At 41.7% G+C, this 18965-nt stretch overlaps 2 protein-coding genes across 11 annotated transcripts in view; both read left to right on the top strand.

Moving 5' to 3' along the window:
* EFCAB3 (EF-hand calcium binding domain 3) overlaps positions 1-5927 on the top strand; it is a 76780-nt gene extending 70853 nt beyond the window's left edge. For all 3 annotated transcript variants that reach the window (XM_082443140.1, XM_082443142.1, XM_082443141.1), the window contains one exon: positions 2172-5927. In XM_082443140.1, the coding sequence (XP_082299266.1) occupies positions 2172-2492 (321 nt within the window). In that variant the 3' untranslated portion in view covers positions 2493-5927. The remainder of the gene's footprint in view (positions 1-2171) is intronic.
* A 1857-nt stretch (positions 5928-7784) lies between these two features.
* METTL2A (methyltransferase 2A, tRNA N3-cytidine) lies at positions 7785-18794 on the top strand. Of its 8 annotated transcripts, none has more exons than XR_014257700.1 (9): positions 7785-7936; positions 8143-8234; positions 9963-10321; positions 11418-11467; positions 11803-11863; positions 13327-13466; positions 14942-15048; positions 16322-16476; positions 17400-17537. XR_014257700.1 is itself a non-coding variant. In XM_082442475.1 (9 exons), exons 1-9 carry the CDS (start codon positions 7827-7829, stop codon positions 17552-17554), a joined length of 1140 nt encoding a protein of 379 aa, XP_082298601.1. In that variant the 5' UTR covers positions 7785-7826; the 3' UTR covers positions 17555-18794. The 8 variants fall into 8 exon arrangements, 4 of the variants coding, with proteins under 4 accessions (XP_082298601.1, XP_082298603.1, XP_082298602.1 ...); XR_014257701.1 differs by having other exon boundaries at positions 16306-16476; XR_014257702.1 differs by having other exon boundaries at positions 16322-16542; positions 17400-17483.
* The last annotated feature ends 171 nt before the right edge of the window (positions 18795-18965 follow it).

Raw genomic sequence — 18965 nt, 5'->3', positions numbered from 1 at the left:
GACTTACTTCACTCAGTATGATAATCTCTAGGTCCATCCATGTTGCTGCAAATGGCATTATTTCATTCTTTTTCATGGTTGATTAGTATCCCATTATATCCCATTGTATCCCATTATATATATATAAACCACATCTTCTTTATCCATTCGTCTGTCGATGGACATTTAGGTTCCTTAAGTCTTTTTTTTTTTGGCTGTGTTGGGTCTTTGTTGCTGCACGCAGGCTTTCTGTAGTTGCAGTGAGCGGGGGCTGCTCTTTGTTGCGGTGCATGGGCTTCTCATTGTGGTGGCTCCTCTTGTTGCGGAGCACGGGCTCTAGGCGCGTGGGCTTCAGTAGTTGTGGCGCACAGGCTTAGTTGCTCTGCGGCATGTGGGATCTTCCTGGACCACGGATCAAATCTGTGTCCCCTGCATTGGCAGGCGGATTGTCAACCACTGGGCCACCAGGGATGTCCCTCCTTAAGTCCTGATGGTTCCTAGTTTTCTAGTCTCATCCTACTGCTCTTCTTATTATATACATTCATTTGTTCAGTAAATATTTATCCAGTGTTAACAAAGTTCTGAGATTATGAGATACCACAGAATAAAAAACACAGTTCCTACCCTCAGTGAGCTAGCAGTAAGGTGGGAGACACGGAGAAGGAAAGGAGCAGTAATAATACAGTGGGATAAATGGAACTACAGGAGGTCAGTACCGCATGGCACAAGACTGCAAAGGAGTGGACTCCCAACCTCTGTCTCATCATGGCATAAATTCACACTGGCGTAAATGGAGGTCGCTTATAGCCAAAGGGCTCCAGCCCTGAGGTGCTAGCTGCCTCCAGGGCTAGGAAACTTGAGAAGACCAATAATTTGGCATCCCTATAACCCAGTCGCAACAGAACATTGGGGATCTCTGCATTAAGCAAAGGAACAGCTAGGGTGAGTATTCTTTGAGCTATCTCAATCTACCCTCCTTGTTTCAGCTGCCACCTATATACCTGATAACTCTTAACTGTCACTAGCCTAGACTTGTTTCCAGTACTTCTTCCTCATCTCACTGATTGCCTGATGAACATCTCTACCCTGCTGTCTCACCACATATCAAACTGGACATGTCCAAAACCGAATTCATCATCTTCTATATCAAACTGGCTCTTTCTTGAGGATTCCATATCTCAGTTGTTGATACTACCGTCTACCCAGGCACTGAAACTAGAAGGCCAGGAGCCATCCTTAATTTATACTTTTTCCTCACTCCTCACATCCACCAATCACCAAATCTGGCTACTCTCATTCTCCCAAAGATTTTTCACATCTGTCCCCTTTATTCCATCCTGTTACTACTGCCTCAACTGACATCCTCATTAGGCTTTACCTGGCCAACAACCTCCAACGGTTATCCCTTCCTCGGAGCACCACCCATTCCCCACACAGCGGCTGTGAAGAATGAATCCAAAGAAGATCCAGCCTGTCACTGTCCTGCTTGAGAAATGAATGTTTCCCTCTCAGAGATGCCAGGGTTTTTCAACTATATTTTTCACTCCATACAACTGAGGGATTTATCTCACTTCCAACAGATAAGTGTCTCACTATAGCATGATTTTCACTGATGAAAGGGCTCTCCCCAACCTCACTGAGAACAAGTCTCAGGGCCTGATTACAGCAACAACACCTGGCCTGCCTCTCCTCAAATCTGACACTTTAGCAATACCAAAGTGCCTGGACTCCCCCTACCAGCTCCAGGATGCATTGCCTTTGAGCCGTCGTTTATGCTGTTCCCTCTCCCTGGAACACCTTCCCATCACCACCCAGTCCCTCGATTTAATCAAATCCTTGAGGACCTACTCAGCTCAGCATCTTCTCCCTCCCTGCCCTCGGCTGGACTGAGTGCCATCCTTGGCACTCCTATTATATCCAGAGCCTATCTCCATCCCACATTTCCTCCTGTTTTAGTCTACTGTGTTTTTAAATTCTTATACAATTTCTTAAAATCTCATTATTCCCAAGTAATACATTTTCATTGTCCATCAACTCCTAACTCACATGTCCTCAAGAGGCACTACCCAATATATAAATTCAGTGACTTTCAAGTAACCTGGGAACATAACTCTTGGGATATCTAGAATTGTGGTCCACAAACCAAAGACATTTTAAGGTAACTACTGTAAACTTCTGCTCTCTCCCTGCAGGTAAAGAGAGCTACAGATACCTATAACTTGGGAATTGCCCTTGAGCACCGGAAACAAATGCTAAACCTCTGGCGGAAGATCCGAGGGGATTTGATTGGGATAGACAGTAAAAATGAGTCCTTTTATGACACCTTTTCTACTTATACATGGTCCTGGAATGTCTGCCAAGAATTACTTTCCCCAAAGGACTTAAGGTTATATGATGCCTATGTGAATAGAAATTCCTTCCACAACTCTGCATTCTCTTCCTCTTCGGATATTAGTGAGTGTGACACAGGAAGAAAAAGAAAACGGAAAGGCTTCAAAGGGTTTCGACAATGAAATTTCTACATTTTCTAAACAGCTCATTGCAAACTACTTTTTCATAGATATCAAAATTATTCTTGCTTTTGTCTAATACATTCTTAGCAGCTGGAAATGTTGACATCTTTTGAACTCTGACCAGTAAAAAAGTTTAAGTCATAGTATGGTTTCCCTTTCCTAATTCTTGCTAGTAGATAGATGCCTTGCGGTTATTTCCCTAGCAACCAGCTGCACTGCGCTGCCCCTACCTGGTTCAAAACTGCCTGGGCCTCAGCAGGAAGGAGAAAAGCACAGCTGGCACTTACCTCAGCACAGGCCTGCCCTTCTGACCTCCTAACAGCCCTCTCAGCAATAAGCATCTGAGTTTATGTGACTTAAGTGGCATTAGTTTTTTTATCGTTTGTGAAAGAAGCCAGAGGCAGCAGATAACAATGACCCTTTAGTTTCAGGGAATAATTTCGCAATCCCCCAAGGAACCTTGATTAGATTTGGGTTTTCGTAAGCCTCCTTAGCCACACACTTTTAGACTGATCTCTTGGATTACCCTGAAGAATAGCTGATTTCACTCCCTCTTTACTGTTAAGGTCCAGGGAGTAACAGTTTTGTAGTAGTTGTGATTAAAGATGGATTTTGGTTGGAAAGAATATTCTTTTCAAGTTTTATCACTCAAAAAAAAGGTTCCAGACCAGACTTCTGGCCATTGCTAAACAAAAGTAGTGTTCTTTTTGATCAGTGCTATGTATGCCTGGAGAAAAATTCCCAGAATGAAGGATAGCTAGATAGGAATTTTATAAACAAGAAAAGCAGCTGTCCCACTCCTAGGTATTTACCAAAAAAAAACTTTTTTAAAGGTGGCCTCATCCATTATACTTGTTGTTGTTCTTTAATGCATTTAATAAAGGAGCACATCATGTATAACTGTATTACAAGTTTGAGGGGTTGCAATTTTTTATTGTGGAAAAATATAAATAATATAAAATTTATTATTTTATCATATTTAAGTGTATATCATCCATTACTTTTTTTTCCTTTTAGAAAAAGGAAAATACATGTTCCATATTGATGGAGACAGTGGCTTATAATGTAAAATTATAACATGCCAGGAAGAAACAAGATAGTGAAGGATCCCAAAACTGTTTAATGAAATAACCTTGAAGTAATTTTGTGTTAACTTGAATATTCAAAACGAAGTATATTTGCCAGTCTTTATAATGTTATGATTGGGACAAAAATAGATAACATTATAGATAAGTGACTACGTTTTCTAAATAAATGACAAAATTTATGGTTTGACAAGAGTTTTTTTTTTTTTTTTTGGTATGCCTGTGAGTATAACAGGCAACCTAAGAGATTTAACTTGGATGCCAAAATATTAGAATTCCTGGAATACTTCCTTGGATCAATGTGATAGCAGGACAGAATATTTTTAAGTAGATCTGTCTTGGAGACAGATCTGTATTTTAAATGTGCAGTAATACATTCTATTAAATTATCACACTGTTGATGACAGCATAACTTGGCCTCTCTCTGATGGAATACAGTATAGCAACAGGTACTTAGCCATTTATTCACCAATTATTTCCTGAGTTGCAAACTGTGTGGTGGACCCTGTTCTCAGACCTGGATATCTAACAGTGAGCAAACAGACAAAATGCTCTGACCTCCCAGAGCTTAGTAACGGAGCTAATTATAACCATTCACTCAGCACTTCCACTTCTAGAAATTAATCCTAAAGAAATAATCATGAGGGTGGGAGGGAGGGAGACGCAAGAAGGAAGAGATATGAGGACATATGTATATGTATAACTGATTCACTTTGTTATAAAGCAGAAACTAACACACCATTGTAAAGCAATTATACTCCAATAAAGATGTTTAAAAAAAAAGAATTATGAATGTACAAAATGATTTAGTTATAAGGATTTTTCTCATGGTGAATTTTTAATAGTAAGAAACTTAAAGTAGCCTAATTGCCCAATACATTATGATACAGCTATACAAAACAATACGAGGGTCATTAAAATTATGTTGTAAAAGCATATTTCAGGGCTTCCCTGGTGGCGCAGTGGTTAAGAATCTGCCTGCCAATGCAGGGGACACAGGTTCGAGCCCTGGTCCAGGAAGAATCCCACATGCCGCGGAGCAACTAAGCCCATGCGCCACAACTACTGAGCCTGCACTCTAGAGCCCACGAGCCACAACTACTGAGCTCGTGTGCTGCAACTACTGAAGCCCGCGCTCCTAGAGCCCGTGTTCCGCAACAAGACACTCTGATGAGAAGCCCTCGCACTGCAATGAAGAGTAGCCCCTGCTCGCCACAACTAGAGAAAGCCCATACGCAGCAACGAAGACCCAATGCAGCCAAAAATAAAAAATAAATTAATTAAATAATTTTTTTAAAAAAAGCATATTTCAAACAAAAGAATAATATTCACAATTACAAGGCAGACTACAACTGCTAAAAGGCATGAGAGAACGTTATGGGGTTGTTCTAAAACTTAACTATGATGGTGGTTGCACAAATACAGATTTTTATGAAAACTCATCAAACTGTCCATTTTAAATGGATGAATTTAATTGTATGTAAATTATACTTCAATGAAACTGTAAAAAAAGAAGGGCACAAAGCAGTTTGTTCTGAAATTGTTTAACTTAAAAATTATTTCTATAAATAAATTAGAAAAAAACACTGGAAGGATATAAACCAAAGTGTCTAATGGATTAAATTAAAGGTGGGATGGGATATTTTTTTTGTCTTATCTATATCTTCTAAATGTTCTACAATAAACATATATGTATTTTGCAATAAGGAAAAAACCACAAAAGCTGCTTTAAAATTAACGTTGTTAAACCAGCTTATTCAATATCTAGGGCTGCTACGAAGGCTGTCCAGGTTCTATGAAACTGTTAAGGAGAGCAAATTAGGACACTAGGATACCTTCACCAGTCCTTCAGTTCCAGAGCACATGCTTACACAGCCCAGAACTTCCACTGACTGGAATTGAAAGAAAGCCTGAAACAATTAACTACCCCTGTCTAGGGTTAACACTCAAAGCAATAATCCAGACTGAGAGCTCTTAACCTTTCCATGCTTTGAACCCATGCCACCCACTGAGCTGGAAGAGTTCTCAACACTCACCAGCAGAGGGACCCTTAGCTCCTCTGAAAGGGTAGTGCTTGCTGACACTACAGTCCAGTTGATACCACGGAGGACTCACAGACATGTCTTCCAAATTCCTTCCGAAATATTATTTTAGGTGCTTCAAAAGATGGAGAAAAGGGACTTCCCGGGTGGCGCAGTGAATAAGACTCCATGCTCCCAATGCAGGGGTCCCGGTTCGATCCCTGGTCAGGGAACTAGGTACCACATGCATGCCGAAATTAAGAGCTCGCATGCCACAACTAAGACCCGGTGCGACTAAATAAATAAATATTAAAAAAAAAAAAAAAAAAGATGGAGAAAAATGAGTTGTACAGGTCAACCAAAGATAATTGTATAAAAGTTAAGTTTAGGGGCTTCTCTGGTGGCGCATGGTTGAGAATCTGCCTGCCAATGCAGGGGACACGGGTTCGAGCCCTGGTCTGGGAAGATCCCACATGCCGCAGAGCAGCTAGGCCCATGAGCCACAATTACTGAGCCTGCGCGTCTGGAGCCTGTGCTCCGCAACAAGAGAGGCCGCGATAGTGAGAGGCCCGCGCACCGCGATGAAGAATGGCCCCTGCTTGCCACAACTAGAGAAAGCCCTCGCACAGAAACGAAGACCCAACACAGCCATAAATAAATAAATAAATAAATAAAAATTAATAAAAAAAAAAGTTAAGTTTAGGATACTCTATCACATTTTATTAAAAGGCCCAAGTTGCTTGACACTTTAAATGGCTCTAATTATTGGAACTAATATAGCAAGTAACTTCAAGTGAAGACAGAGAGTGAGCTATCCGCAAGAAGATATGCAGTGGGACTGTTGACTGGGACCACAAACAGCTTTTGGTGTGGGGAGAAAAAAAGCCTGTAGATGAGGGAACAAGATGCCAAAAATAAATATAAACCAACCACCTTATCTGCAAACAGCAGGCCTTGAGAAAAGATAAAAATCCTTGTACTTGTTTTTTGGAAAGGAGCTTTTGTTCAAAATGTTTCAGAAGACCTTGAGAATGGCAAAAGTATTTTGTCTTCAAATAAAGTTGTACAAGTTCTTTACTATCTTATCTTTTTGATTCACTCCTGTATTTTTCTTTGTGATTACAGAGCGTTTAGAGCTTGTTCCCATTTCTTTGGTGGGAAAGGTATAGAATCTTTCATTGCTCCCTTTGGTTTTGCCTATGGAAAGACTAAGCAGTGGAGTTAAACTATCACTGGTTACCAGTATGCTAAACCTAGTACTACATTACTTAAATAACTAACTCTTCCCTTCTCTTCTTACAAATGGTAGTCATCACTCTTCTCCTGGAAGTCTTCTCAATTAACCTTACCTTATGTTGACAGCACACTTTCTTCTTTTAAGAATCAGTTTGTAGTAATTATCAAAATAGAAATGTAAGGCTGAAAATGCATTAATATAACTACATATATGTATGTATTACAATTTATGTATTACAATTCTGATCGTGCAAATAAGCTCTCATACGGATAATCCAAAAAGGTAGTTATAAAATATTTTTAAACTTGTCCTTGGATATTCGATTTCATTTGACGAATAAACCTCGTGTTCTCAGAATTCACTTCATATCCTCCCCCAGAAAAATATATATATAGTCCCACACTATTATATATATACTTTTTTAATATACATGTATACACATTTTTTTTTCCTTTTTCACACTATGATAATCTGACTATAGAAGCTGGAAAACTGCCCTATTTCGTCACCCTGCTTGCTACCTTCCTCAATTATCTTGGTCATTAGCTCTACAGTGGAACTAGGTACCCTTAATTCTTAAAGTGATTCTAGATTTTTCCAGCCTTACAACTTAAGGGAAACTAGGGACCCTGTTAGAGGATCCCAGCATTGAAAAGAGGCTCAAGTAGAACGTCTCCCACTTTTTCGCCGGCCTCTTCAGGGACAAACGACTCTGGGGCGACACCCCGCCAGCTCTCCATCCCCAAGGAGCCCCGCGCCACCCGACAGACCCCGAGCGCCGCCTGGCCGCCCCGCCCCCAGGGCCGCCCCGCCCCGCCTCCGTCTTTTCCCGCCCCGCCTCCGTCTTTTCCCGCCCCGCCCCGCCCCGCCTCGCCCCGCCTCGCCCCGCCTCCGTCTTTTCCCGCCCAGACCTCTCGCCTTCCGGAAGGGGGCGTGACCTCGCAGGAAGTTCTCGCGTTAGGGAAAGGTAGGGATTTCCGGCTCCGGTGTCATGGACGCCTCCTATTCTGAAGGTGCAGATGCTGCGGTCTGCGGGAAGAGGCAGCAGTTCGGGAACCGGTTTCTGAGCGACCCGGCGCGCGTCTTCCACCACAATGCCTGGTAACCACCCTGCCCCTCGCCCGGCCTGCGGTTCGCCCTCTGTCCCGGCGCCGCGGAGCGTTCCGAGAAACCCTTGACCGCCGGCCAGAGTCCCGCTGCCCTGCTCGAGGCGCTCTCCTCCGACGGGAGAGGCGCTCCGGGGCCAGCGACTCACCTACCCGCAGCGGGAACCTGAGACCCCTAAGCTGCCCGTTTGATTTTCTCAGGGACAGTGTGGAGTGGTCGGAAGAGCAGGCCGCGGCGGCGGAGAGGAAAGTCCAGGAGAACAGTACCCAGCGGGTGTGCCAGGAGAAGCAAGGTGCGCCCAGGTGGGCCCACAGTGGTATAGACAGCCAGCGTACTGCTGGACGTGCTCTCCCGGAGAGGCCAGAGAACCGAGGCCGCCGGGTCTTTGTTAGTGGACTGATACAGAACTCGGGGTTAGAACGGGAGTGGGAGGGGATGGGCAAGGATGGGAAAGGGCTGCGCGTTAAAATCTTGTTAGGGCGTAGAGCGTGTTTTGGTTTTGGTTTTGGTTTTGGTTTTGGTTTTTTGTTTGGAAGAGGATAACCATCTTGATAGTATTTTCTAGTGATTTAAGTCTTTAGTTATGTTGACTAGATCCCTGTTAATATGGCTGGGATGTGGCAACCGTGTGGTCACATGATTGTCTTAGAGGGTATCGATACTTTCTACATCATTACACTTCGCTTGAGGAAATGTTGCCATTAAAGCTAGATTCAAGTGGTCAGATTCTAAATATTGTTGGGGGGATGGCTAATGAGTAGTGAATTACGTGCCTTTTCTTTGTGTGATGGCTATGAGGATTTAGGGCTTCTGCCAAGGAAAGATGGATGAAGCAGAGTGGAAATAAGTCTGGCCAAAGAAAAAGAGGCCCCTTCTGCAGAGGTGGATGATTTCACTGCAACATATCCCTAGATACTAAAACTAGGACTGGTTGGGCCTGTGTCCTAAGTGACAATTGAAGGTAGCACTGGGAATGGGAGAGTAGTACCCACTGAAAGAGTTCTGAACAACAGTTAGAAGATTCCGGTTACAAAATATTCACCCTACATAATTTGACAAAGACTAGATCAAAGCAAGTTAAGATTTAAAGGGATTTTGAAAATCATGTAGTCCAATATCCTCTTTTTACAGTTAAAGAATCTTGGACCTCAGGACATTAAGTGCCTTGCCCAGAGGTAAGCAGTTAGTAGTGGTGGAATTGAAATCCAGTTTCTCGGGTTTTTATTCTCCTACTACACTAGTCAAGGCCCTGTATTGGCAAAGCGCAGAAAACTGAAATCTAGTTATAAACCAATGTTATCTCAAAAAAATAAATTAATAAAAAGGAAAAACTGAAATCTAGGACTGCTTCAGTCACCTTAAACAGCAGCTTTCTTTTAAATAGTCCATACCTTAGTCTCTCCTGTACTCTATCATCAAATCTCTTCTCATCTGAAGACATTTTCCCCTCTTGTCAGCATTTTCTATTTCCATTTTTAGTATCTATTAGTAGTAGAGAATTCATTTCTGGGCTCCACACTAAAGAATCACTGACAGAGGAACATAATGTAAAGAGCTACCTGTATCATAACCATTGATTTCACATGGGGAATAACTGAAGAACCTGGGACATTTAGCTTGTAAAAGAGGATTTAGAAGGGGAAATAACTGCCCTCAAATACAAAAGAGTTGTTCTCTTTGACCCTGAGAAATAGTAGGACCTTTTGATCAGAAATGATTAGACAGATTTTTTTGCTTAATATTAGGATTTTCTAGTAGTTAGGAGCCATCCAAGGATGTGGGGGGAGATTTGATAGGTAGTAAGTTCTCTGGCAGAAGTTGAATTTCCTGGAAGGACAAGATACACAGCAAATTCAAGTGTGATAGGTGGTAGGACTAAATGACCACCAGCTCTGAGACTGTGGCTCTACTTGAGTATAACTTTTAGTACAAATTTTGGTGAAGCAGGATGGTGATTTACACTATATACAGATAAAATATTGAGAGATGGTTCTTAAAATTCTTTCTTAAATATTTACAGTTGATTATGAGATCAATGCCAACAAATATTGGAATGACTTCTACAAAATCCACGAAAATGGGTTTTTCAAGGATAGACATTGGCTTTTTACTGAATTCCCAGAGCTGGCACCTAGCCAAAACCAAAATGACTTGAAGGATTTGCTCTCAGAGAACAAGGCGAGTGAAGTACCTGCATGTAGAAGCAGTGAGGATGGATCTGGTTTAATAATAGAAGAACAGCACAGTTGTTCTTCAGTCAGCCTTGGACATAAAACACAGCCACCTCCTGTGGAAGAGAATGTAACTCAGAAACTCCGTCACCTGGAAATCTGTGCTGATGAGTTTCCTGGATCCTCAGCCACCTACCGAATCCTGGAGGTAACCTCTGTTTATTGTCCTGGTAGTGGCGTTAGTGAGGCTGTCTTTTTATGCACATAGGGTGGCAGTAGAGAGGCTGACCACCAAAGTAACTTCTGACTGATGAACTTGACTAGACTGGACCCATATGTTGGCCTGGAAACACCTCCATTTTTGAACTAATGAAATGCCCTAGATGCAGACCAGATACCTAGTGGTCATGGCAAACAAAGACAGATCACCTGCTATCTGGGAGCATTATATTGCATCCAAAAGTTGTAGCATCCTGCTGTACCTGCCATCTAGTAAAGAGTCCCAGGTCAGAAGACAACTTTTGTTACTTCTAAGATAGTTGTGAGATGGAGAGGTTAATTGGGGTGGTGCCTACTCTCAATTGTGGGAGAATTCTTGTCTTCTCAGTTTGGATGTGTGGCAGAGGCTAGGCTAGACCTGAAAAGGTGTCTAGGATGGGCACTGTAACGAATATTCACAGAAGTGACTACACACTCCACCGGAAGCTGACTAGTTTTGGGACTGAGTCCTCTGGCATGACTTTGTGCTTGTCCCTTACCCAGCAGAATGGGACTTCTGCCTCTCTCTGCCTCATAGTTGTTACGGGGGTTAATTGAGATAAGGTATGTAAAATGACTGAGAATAGTGTCTGGCACACAGTAAGCCCTTAGTAAATGGTGCTGTTTTTATTATTACCACACCCAGCACTGAATTTAGGACGGTGTTGCCGTGGTCCTCCTTTCATGAATTTTTCAACCCAGTCTGCTAGAAACATTTTTCCAATAATGGTATAGTGGAGCTCAGTAAGAAAATGTTTTGTTTACAGGACTATTTGCCAAAACTCAGAAAGTAAAAGCAGCCCATGCCCTTTTTTCCAGACCATCTCCCTCCCGCTAATGAAAGCCCATGCTCTCATCTTTTATGGCTACCTCTTTAAGGGTTCCTGAGGTCAAGGGCAGGGAATGTCATGGGTACTATTTAGCTCTGGTCACTACACCTTCCCTAATACAATTACGCAGGATTATCCATTGCTGATTATTTATCTAGCTTTAGGGAATTAATTCTTTGGAAAGTTCTGTGATTAATAGTTCATTTCTGTCTACAGGTTGGTTGTGGTGTGGGAAACACAGTCTTTCCAATTTTACAGACTAACAAGTAAGTTTGTTGTAAAGTTTAACTACATGACAGCAAAGAAGAGAAAAGTGAGGGGTTGTTGTTTCTTAGAAGTCTTACTGCATCCAAGTGGTAATAGTGGTTGTTGGGAACTGTGGGTTATAGGAGATTAGATGTCTACATTATCCATTTACGGATTGTTTTGACTTAATTTTATTTATAAGTTACCTTTGTTATCAGGTAAATTAGTGGGTATTAAACCTGTTACGTTGTTAATATATGGTGCCTTCATATTTTAACTCGGCTACATAGGAAAGAGAATAGACATAGTACAGTTTGTAATCTAATTGTTGTGCTGTTTTTTCTGCCCATTTCAGTGACCCAAGACTCTTTGTTTACTGTTGTGATTTTTCTTCCACAGCTGTAGAGCTGGTCCAGGTAAGTGCAGTGCTCCTATCACTAATTTTCACTGACTTAAGGGGGAAAGGGTCTGCTAAAAATCAAGGTCTCTAGCTATTTTCTTATTGTACTGTGGTCTGAAAGTAAAAGATGTACTGAAACAGCATGGAGTAGAGGAAAGGGCCAAATGTGAATACAGAATCTGTTGCTTGCCTGCTGTGAAACTTGGGGCGGGTCTCTTGACCTACCCAAACTCATGTTTTAAGGATTAAAATGATACGATTATTTCATTCAGGATTCTTTGAGTTACAAGTTACAGGAACTTCTAGACAAACTCAGCTAAAGGGAATGTCATAGAACTCAAGGGCGTAAAGTGTAGCCAGGACTAAAACTCAGCCCTGAAAAGGTGTCAGGTACCAAAGGCAAACTGGCTGGCTGGTGAGATGTTGCCACCCCCTCCTATCACAACACCTCCCTCAAGTTCACAGTGTCTTATCTCTCATTGCCCACTTGCCTTTTGTTTTGTTTTTTCTTTGCAGACCAGCTTTCTCTAATAGGTTTTTCCTGGTTTTGCATGTGGCCTTGGCCTCAACATACTTGCCCCTCCCAGTCCCTTACAAGTCTCCCCTCTTTAGGTGTTCCCAGAACCTCCCCTGAATGACAGTGTCTTGATTCCAAAGTCCCCAGAATGTCTGATTGACTCAACCCAGCTGACAGTCTACTTGCCCTGTTTCAATTAGCTGTGGCTAATGAGGAACAAAATCACATTTTTGGAGAAGAGAGATGTCGATAGGGAAGTTACCCTAAAAATGTGCGTGTTACAATAATATATGATGCTCCTAGCGTAGGAGCTCAGGAATTGGTAATAATTCCAGATTTTTTTTTTTTTTTTGCTTCACTGCTTGGCTTGCAGGATCTAAGTTCCCTGACCAGGGATCGAACCCAGGCCCCTAACAGTGAAAGCATTCCCTAACTGGACCGCCAGGGAATTCCCAATTCTGGAACTATTCTTGCAAACCTATACCAGACGAATATTGAGGCTTATCCTTAGTTAATTTAATGATAATAAATTGTAGGTTAAATCTTCCACATCTAGAGAGAGAGATTTTCCTGGAGAATTCTATGATCTGTGTAATATGCTGTAGTAGGAGTTTAAATCATGCTTTTTCAGTACGTTTTGTTTTCCTCCTTATGAGGTTTCTCTTTGCCCTTTTGGTCACTTACCTTCCTGGTCATTTTCCAGTCCTCAGATCTGACTCCGCATCAGAATAAAGACTAAAATTAGAGGAGTTGGGAACGTTCCATTTTAAACATACCAATTAGATTCCACAGGGTCCTAGAGTTGTTCCTGATTCTTACCCTAAGAGTAAGAATGTTTGCCGTAATGGCAAGAACTATCTCCTCAGTGGGAAGAGGCGGTGATTACGTTTAAAGCAAGATAGCTTTTCTTGAGGCTATGTGAACAGTTTCTAGCCTGTGTCCTCTCTTCCATCTGTCTGCAGACAAATTCAGCATATGATCCTTCTCGGTGTTTTGCCTTTGTTCACGACCTGTGTGATGAAGATAAGAGTTACCCAGTGCCCGGGGATAGTCTTGATGTCATCATCCTCATATTTGTTCTCTCAGCAATCATTCCAGACAAGTAAGTTTTAGATCCCTTAGCCAGTAGCATAGCAAAAACAAAGCTTTGGTCAGGGACCTGGATATCAGAGTTGGAACCTAAATAAGAAGGATTTTATGAATGTTCTGATAGGCAGGAAGAAGCTCCTCCATCCTAGGAGCAATAGAAGCTTCTCAACTATTTTTCTAAATTTGTCTTGGAGTCCAACTTCTGGTTTAGCATCTAAACCTCTGCTTGTTGACTGCGGTGGTCGGTTCTTCTTATGATTATGGTTTAACAACCCCAGAGAGTGAAGGGGCTGTCTTAGTGGGTGTGTGGAAATTTCCTATTGACGATCACGTAGCATGATGTCTTAGAACTGTGGATGCCACAGCTATTAGAGAACATCCCATTATTGGCCTTTTAAATGCTTTCAATAAAAAAAGCTTATTAACAGCACAAAATTTACAGTGAAGTTTAACTCAGGTGTTCTCTGTTTAAGTTCTTCGGAAAACTAGTACAGGAGAATTCCGTAAAATCACGATTAGATAAAAGGAAAGTCAGTTGGTTTACCCTAAAAGATACCATTAAAGTCTCCTAGACAGGCAGCCAGTTGTCCCGACAAAGTTGAAATACTGTCTCAAGGAGGCAGTAGCATTCGGGGCAGTTGTGGGGGGTGGGGGGTGACTGACTCTCTCTAGCCCACATTTCCTCTAGGGTAGCATTGTGTCATCTGACCTGACAGGGATATTGTGAGTGAGAAATAAAGGCAGGTGGAGGACGGCCCAAACAGCTTGGCATAGTTTTAAACATTAATTGCAAAAGCTTACATGGTGTACACTTTTGAAAACTGATATGGACTGAAACAAAACATTAAAATTAAAAATTCATTATTCAATATTTAAATAGACTTTCAAATGGTTTTCGCAAGTTTGAAGCATTTATACTTTTGCAGTGGTTAAAGCTGAAACCTGCACTGAGACTCTGTATATGGAAAGTGCAGTCAGAAGTGTAAAGCACTCTGCCCAGAGTTCTCATTTGCATACAGACTGTATCACCATGTAAATTGTAAGTTCTTGAGGTTCAGTCTTCATTTAACAGATGGAAGGATGCAGGCTGCATTCAAAGAGCTTGGGCCTAGTGGGGCAGGCAGATGGGTCAACTAGCAGTCTCCACACCGGGTGGTCAGGGGTCCTCTCAGAGATCCGTGGGAGCCTGGTGTAGGATTGGCTTCCCCATGAGGAGTGGGAAGTGAATCAGGCAGAGAGCACGTAACTTCCCCCGCAGTGGACCTCTGCTGAAGAAGCAGGCCTCGTCAGACCTCTTCATACTGAAGGCAGTGGATCGAAGGCACAGTTGTGAGCAGGCAGCAGAAGGCACATGAGAGGTTTGGGCGTGTGCTCAGGTTATAACTGAAACAAGAGCAGAGGAGATTTCAGGACTTTTCGGGATATGCTACAGGGGAGAGGAACCCTATTCTTAAAGAGATCTGATCTTCATTCCCTGCTGTCCCACAGGATGCAAAAGGCTATCAACAGGCTAAGCAGGCTTCTGAAGCCTGGAGGGATGATGCTTCTGCGAGATTATGGCCGCTATGACATGGCTCAGCTTCGGTTTAAAAAAGGTATTTTCCCACTATAATCACAACAATGGCTTTGCCATAAGAATAGTCATACAAATCAGTGGAATAAAATAGAGACTCTCGAATTATATAGTTCCATACATAAAGCCATTTAATACATGATAAGGGTGGTATGTTTTTGAAGACTTGTATAATCTAGGTATTAGGGAGGTCTTTTTTAGAAAAAGGCATTTGATTACATAAATAGTTTTAATTATGGTATGGCAAAAGATGCCATTAAAAAGTTAAAAGACAAATGACAGATTGAGGACAAATATTTTGAGTTAAAGGAACAGATAAAGACAATGTCAGTGCTCTTCAAGCAGGGCTGTTGGCAAATTGATAAGGGAAAAGATCAGTGACCCACCAAAAAACAGACAAGAAATGTTTTAGAGTTGATTTACTAAAGAGCAGATCCAAATGGCCGAAACCAAAACTTCAAGAAGATAAAAATAACAATGAGATACCTATTGCTGGCTGATTCAGAGAAAGAGATACACTGTTCCATTATTGGTAGAAATAGGAATGGTTACGGGTTTTCTTTAAACATTCTAGTGTTATCTATCCAATCCAACAGTCCTTTTGGGATTTATTCAAGAACCAGCACATAATATGTGTATAATAAGCAAAATCATGGAAACAAAGTGACTGCCTCTGGATAGGGGAATGTTGTGCATATCACATGAGGTAGACCCCATACCACTGGTCTTGGGGGGGTTTCCATGCTATATTACCAAGTGAGAAAAGCAGTATGCACATGGGTATTTTAAACTTAATCCCATGTATAACAGTAACTGGGGAAAAATAAGATTATTTTGACATTCAAAAGGTATAGAAGGATTGATTACATGTCAGGTTGTTAAATTGACAAGGTCAGGGGGCTTAGCAGCAGGAGGGGAAGTGTGTGTCCTTGCTAAAAACAGTATATATGTGATCTTATTTATGAATGTGCATGTGGATACGTGGAGAGACATGCAAAAAGACAGTCACTAAAACAGGAATAGTGGTTGTCTCAAATTTCCTTAAACTTAGCTATATTCCTTGAGGTTTTTTTAAACATGTTTTTAGAGGGGCAGAAGGCCGTTTAGAAAGTTGTTTCTGTTTTTAAACAAAGTGTATGCGCTATTATTTAATCGGGGAGGGAGGGGAAAACAAGCTATTTTCATCATGAAACAGAACTGTAGAACAGGGGGCTGAGAATTGCATGTGTTAGCTAACACTGAAGTTTGATTATTCCCCTTGGGCTGCTCTTCTCCAAAGCACCATTCCTTTGTAGGAGAGAAATTGCAGATTCCTGCAAAGTACCAGTGTAACCAAGAAAAGGATCCGTTCTTGGCCCAAGAAATTGATATCTTGATGCACATTTGATTGGCAATGAAATTGAAAGAAGTGCTTTAAAGTTTCTCTGGTCTTTACCACATCACTCTGCAGGTCAGTGTCTGTCTGAAAATTTCTATGTGAGAGGCGATGGCACCAGAGTGTACTTCTTCACACAAGGTATGAAAGCACTCGTCTTTATGCTGACAGCCCCCACAGGGCCAGATTACATGTTCCTCCGTGTGCTTTCAGAAGTGAAATCATCTGGCCCCTTCTATCTTTTGCAGCCTCTTCTCTGCCCTTCCCCACCTCTCAGCCTACCTTCAGCCACCTTGAACCACTCACTGTTCTCCAAGTAGGCTCAGCTTGTCGGAGCCTTCTGTCCCTCCTTTGCTCTTCTGCTGGCTGCTCTTCCTCTCTATCACTTTGTCCAAAACAGGAACCTGCCCATTTTGCAGGACTCCACTGTAGCCGTTTCAGCCTCTAAGCTGGGTGGTACCTTAGGTGCACCTGAGTTACAGTGAACTCATGGCCCCCTGGGTTCCAGGTATAACTCAGAACTGCTCTCCTCTGCTGCTTGTCCTGCTGCCGGTTTCCTCCTCCTCCAGTGCCTTATGAATGCTTCATTCCTGGGCCGTTTGTCAGGTCACATACTTTTTTGAGCCTTTAGTTAGTGATGGAACCTCTCTCCTAAAAAAAAAAAAAATGGCTTTGACATGCCATATATATCAATTTTTGCATATAATTGTAAGGTGTACATAGAACCCTAGAAAATTCTTTCCCATCAGCTAACTCTTAGAGGGATTCTCCCTGTGGATTCCAGGCTGCCCTTCACACATGGTCTGCCTTCCCCTACCTAAATGTGGACTTGCTGCTACCAAGCCGCTACTGCATGTGTAACTAAACAATACTGCTCAAGCCACTTAAAATCTATAAATAAGGACAGCAATCTCACAGAGTGCCATTTAACATGGGAAGTGGTAGGCACAGTGCTTTTTCTCCAGGGGAAAATATGTAAACATCTCTTTCCAAACTAGATGAACTGGACACACTTTTCACTACTGCTGGACTGGAAAAGGTTCAGAACCTGGTGGATCGCCGGTTGCAAGTGAATCGAGGGAAACAACTGACAATGTACCGAGTGTGGATTCAGTGCAAATATCGTAAGCCTCTTCTGTCCAGCACCAGCTGAGAGGCACCTGCTCCTGACAGGCGAGGTCACTGGGGCTTTTTAAAAAGAACGTCCACAAATGGTGTCTTGTAGATATTAAACCATGCAAGGGTTCCAACAGATTTGAACCTAGGAAGAATTATTTTATATCAAGATTCTAACCATTTTTTATAAAGCAGAAACTAACACACCATTGTAAAGCAGTTATACTCCAATAAAGACGTTTTAAAAACAACAACAACAAAAAAAGATTAACCATTTTTGCTTCATATTTGTGAAGCCCTGTGATATATACTTTTCTCAAGATTTTTTCTTACTTGGAGATCTCAAAGAATCTTTCTTGCCATTTTGTAACTTAATAGTTGAAATGTTATTCATGGGAATCAAAGAATTTATTTCCATGTGTAAGTATTATATATGGTGAAGTGAATGACTAAGTTGCATTAAATTAGTTGAGGATTCAAATGCCTGGACTAAGAAACTGATACAAAGATGACTAAAGGTCTCATTCAGTGGTCATCAGGGACGCAAATTAGGAAGAATCACCTGTCTTTGGATATTTTCCTGACTCAAAAAAAGAGCATCAAAATATGGTGTCCTTGTTAAGTATTTGGTCATGGTCTCCGCTTGACGTTAGTTCCATGGAATTTTAAGTACTGTTTCCCCATCTAAGTAACCTGCATGTAAAAAAATTAAAAGGATCTTCACTTTTAGGAAATTGTCTTTCTGTGTGTGCCCTTAAATGTTTGACTGAGAGACATTTTAGCCATTTCACTTCTGAATGTGATCCTTTCATCCCTGTTACTTTTTTAATGTGATCGCCCCCGTTGATGGTCCACAAACTATATGATGTGTTCTTCATTTTACCGAATTAAGAATTTTCAATTCTTCATTCCTACATTTTGGGTTTTTAACTCAAACTTTAATATTCTCATAATCGTTTATTTTATTTATAAAAATATGTCATAAGCATTTATTTTAATAATTCCAAACTTATAGAGAAGTACAGTACCAGAAATACTGTGAGAATAGTCAACTTTTTTCTGAATCTTTTTATCTTTTTTTTTTTTTTTTTTGGCCACACTGCATGGCATGCGGGATCTTACTTCCCTGATCAGGAATCAAACCTGTGAACCCTGCAGTGGAAGCATGGAGTCTTAACCACTGGACCTCCAGAGAGGTCCCTTGAATCATTTTTTTTTTTTAAAGATTTAATTTTAGTTATTTTTGGCTGTGTTGTGGGGCTGTGTTGGTTCGTTGCTGCGTGCGGGCTTTCTCTAGTTGCAGCAAGCGGGGGCTACTCTTCATTGCGGTGCGCGGGCTTCTCACTGTAGTGGCTTCTCTTGTTGCGGAGCACAGGCTCTAGGTGCGTGGGCTTCAGTAGTTGCAGCACCCAGGCTCAGCAGTTGTGGTTCGCGGGCTCTAGAGCACA

The sequence above is a fragment of the Balaenoptera physalus genome, assembly GCF_965194825.1.
Source record: "Balaenoptera physalus genome assembly, chromosome: 20".
NCBI lineage: Eukaryota > Metazoa > Chordata > Mammalia > Artiodactyla > Balaenopteridae > Balaenoptera > Balaenoptera physalus.
The sequence above is the reverse complement of the archived record's forward strand: the minus strand, read 5'-3'. Positions and strand labels throughout refer to the sequence as shown.

Bases quoted from the DNA above. Each gene is read 5' to 3' on its own strand.
- METTL2A (XM_082442475.1), top strand. From the start codon at position 7,827: ATGGACGCCTCCTATTCTGAAGGTGCAGATGCTGCGGTCTGCGGGAAG. The intron at 11,864-13,326 runs GTAAGTGCAGTG...ATCTGTCTGCAG, and splicing joins CAGCTGTAGAGCTGGTCCAG to ACAAATTCAGCATATGATCC. The intron at 15,049-16,476 runs GTATTTTCCCAC...ATCACTCTGCAG, and splicing joins TCAGCTTCGGTTTAAAAAAG to GTCAGTGTCTGTCTGAAAAT.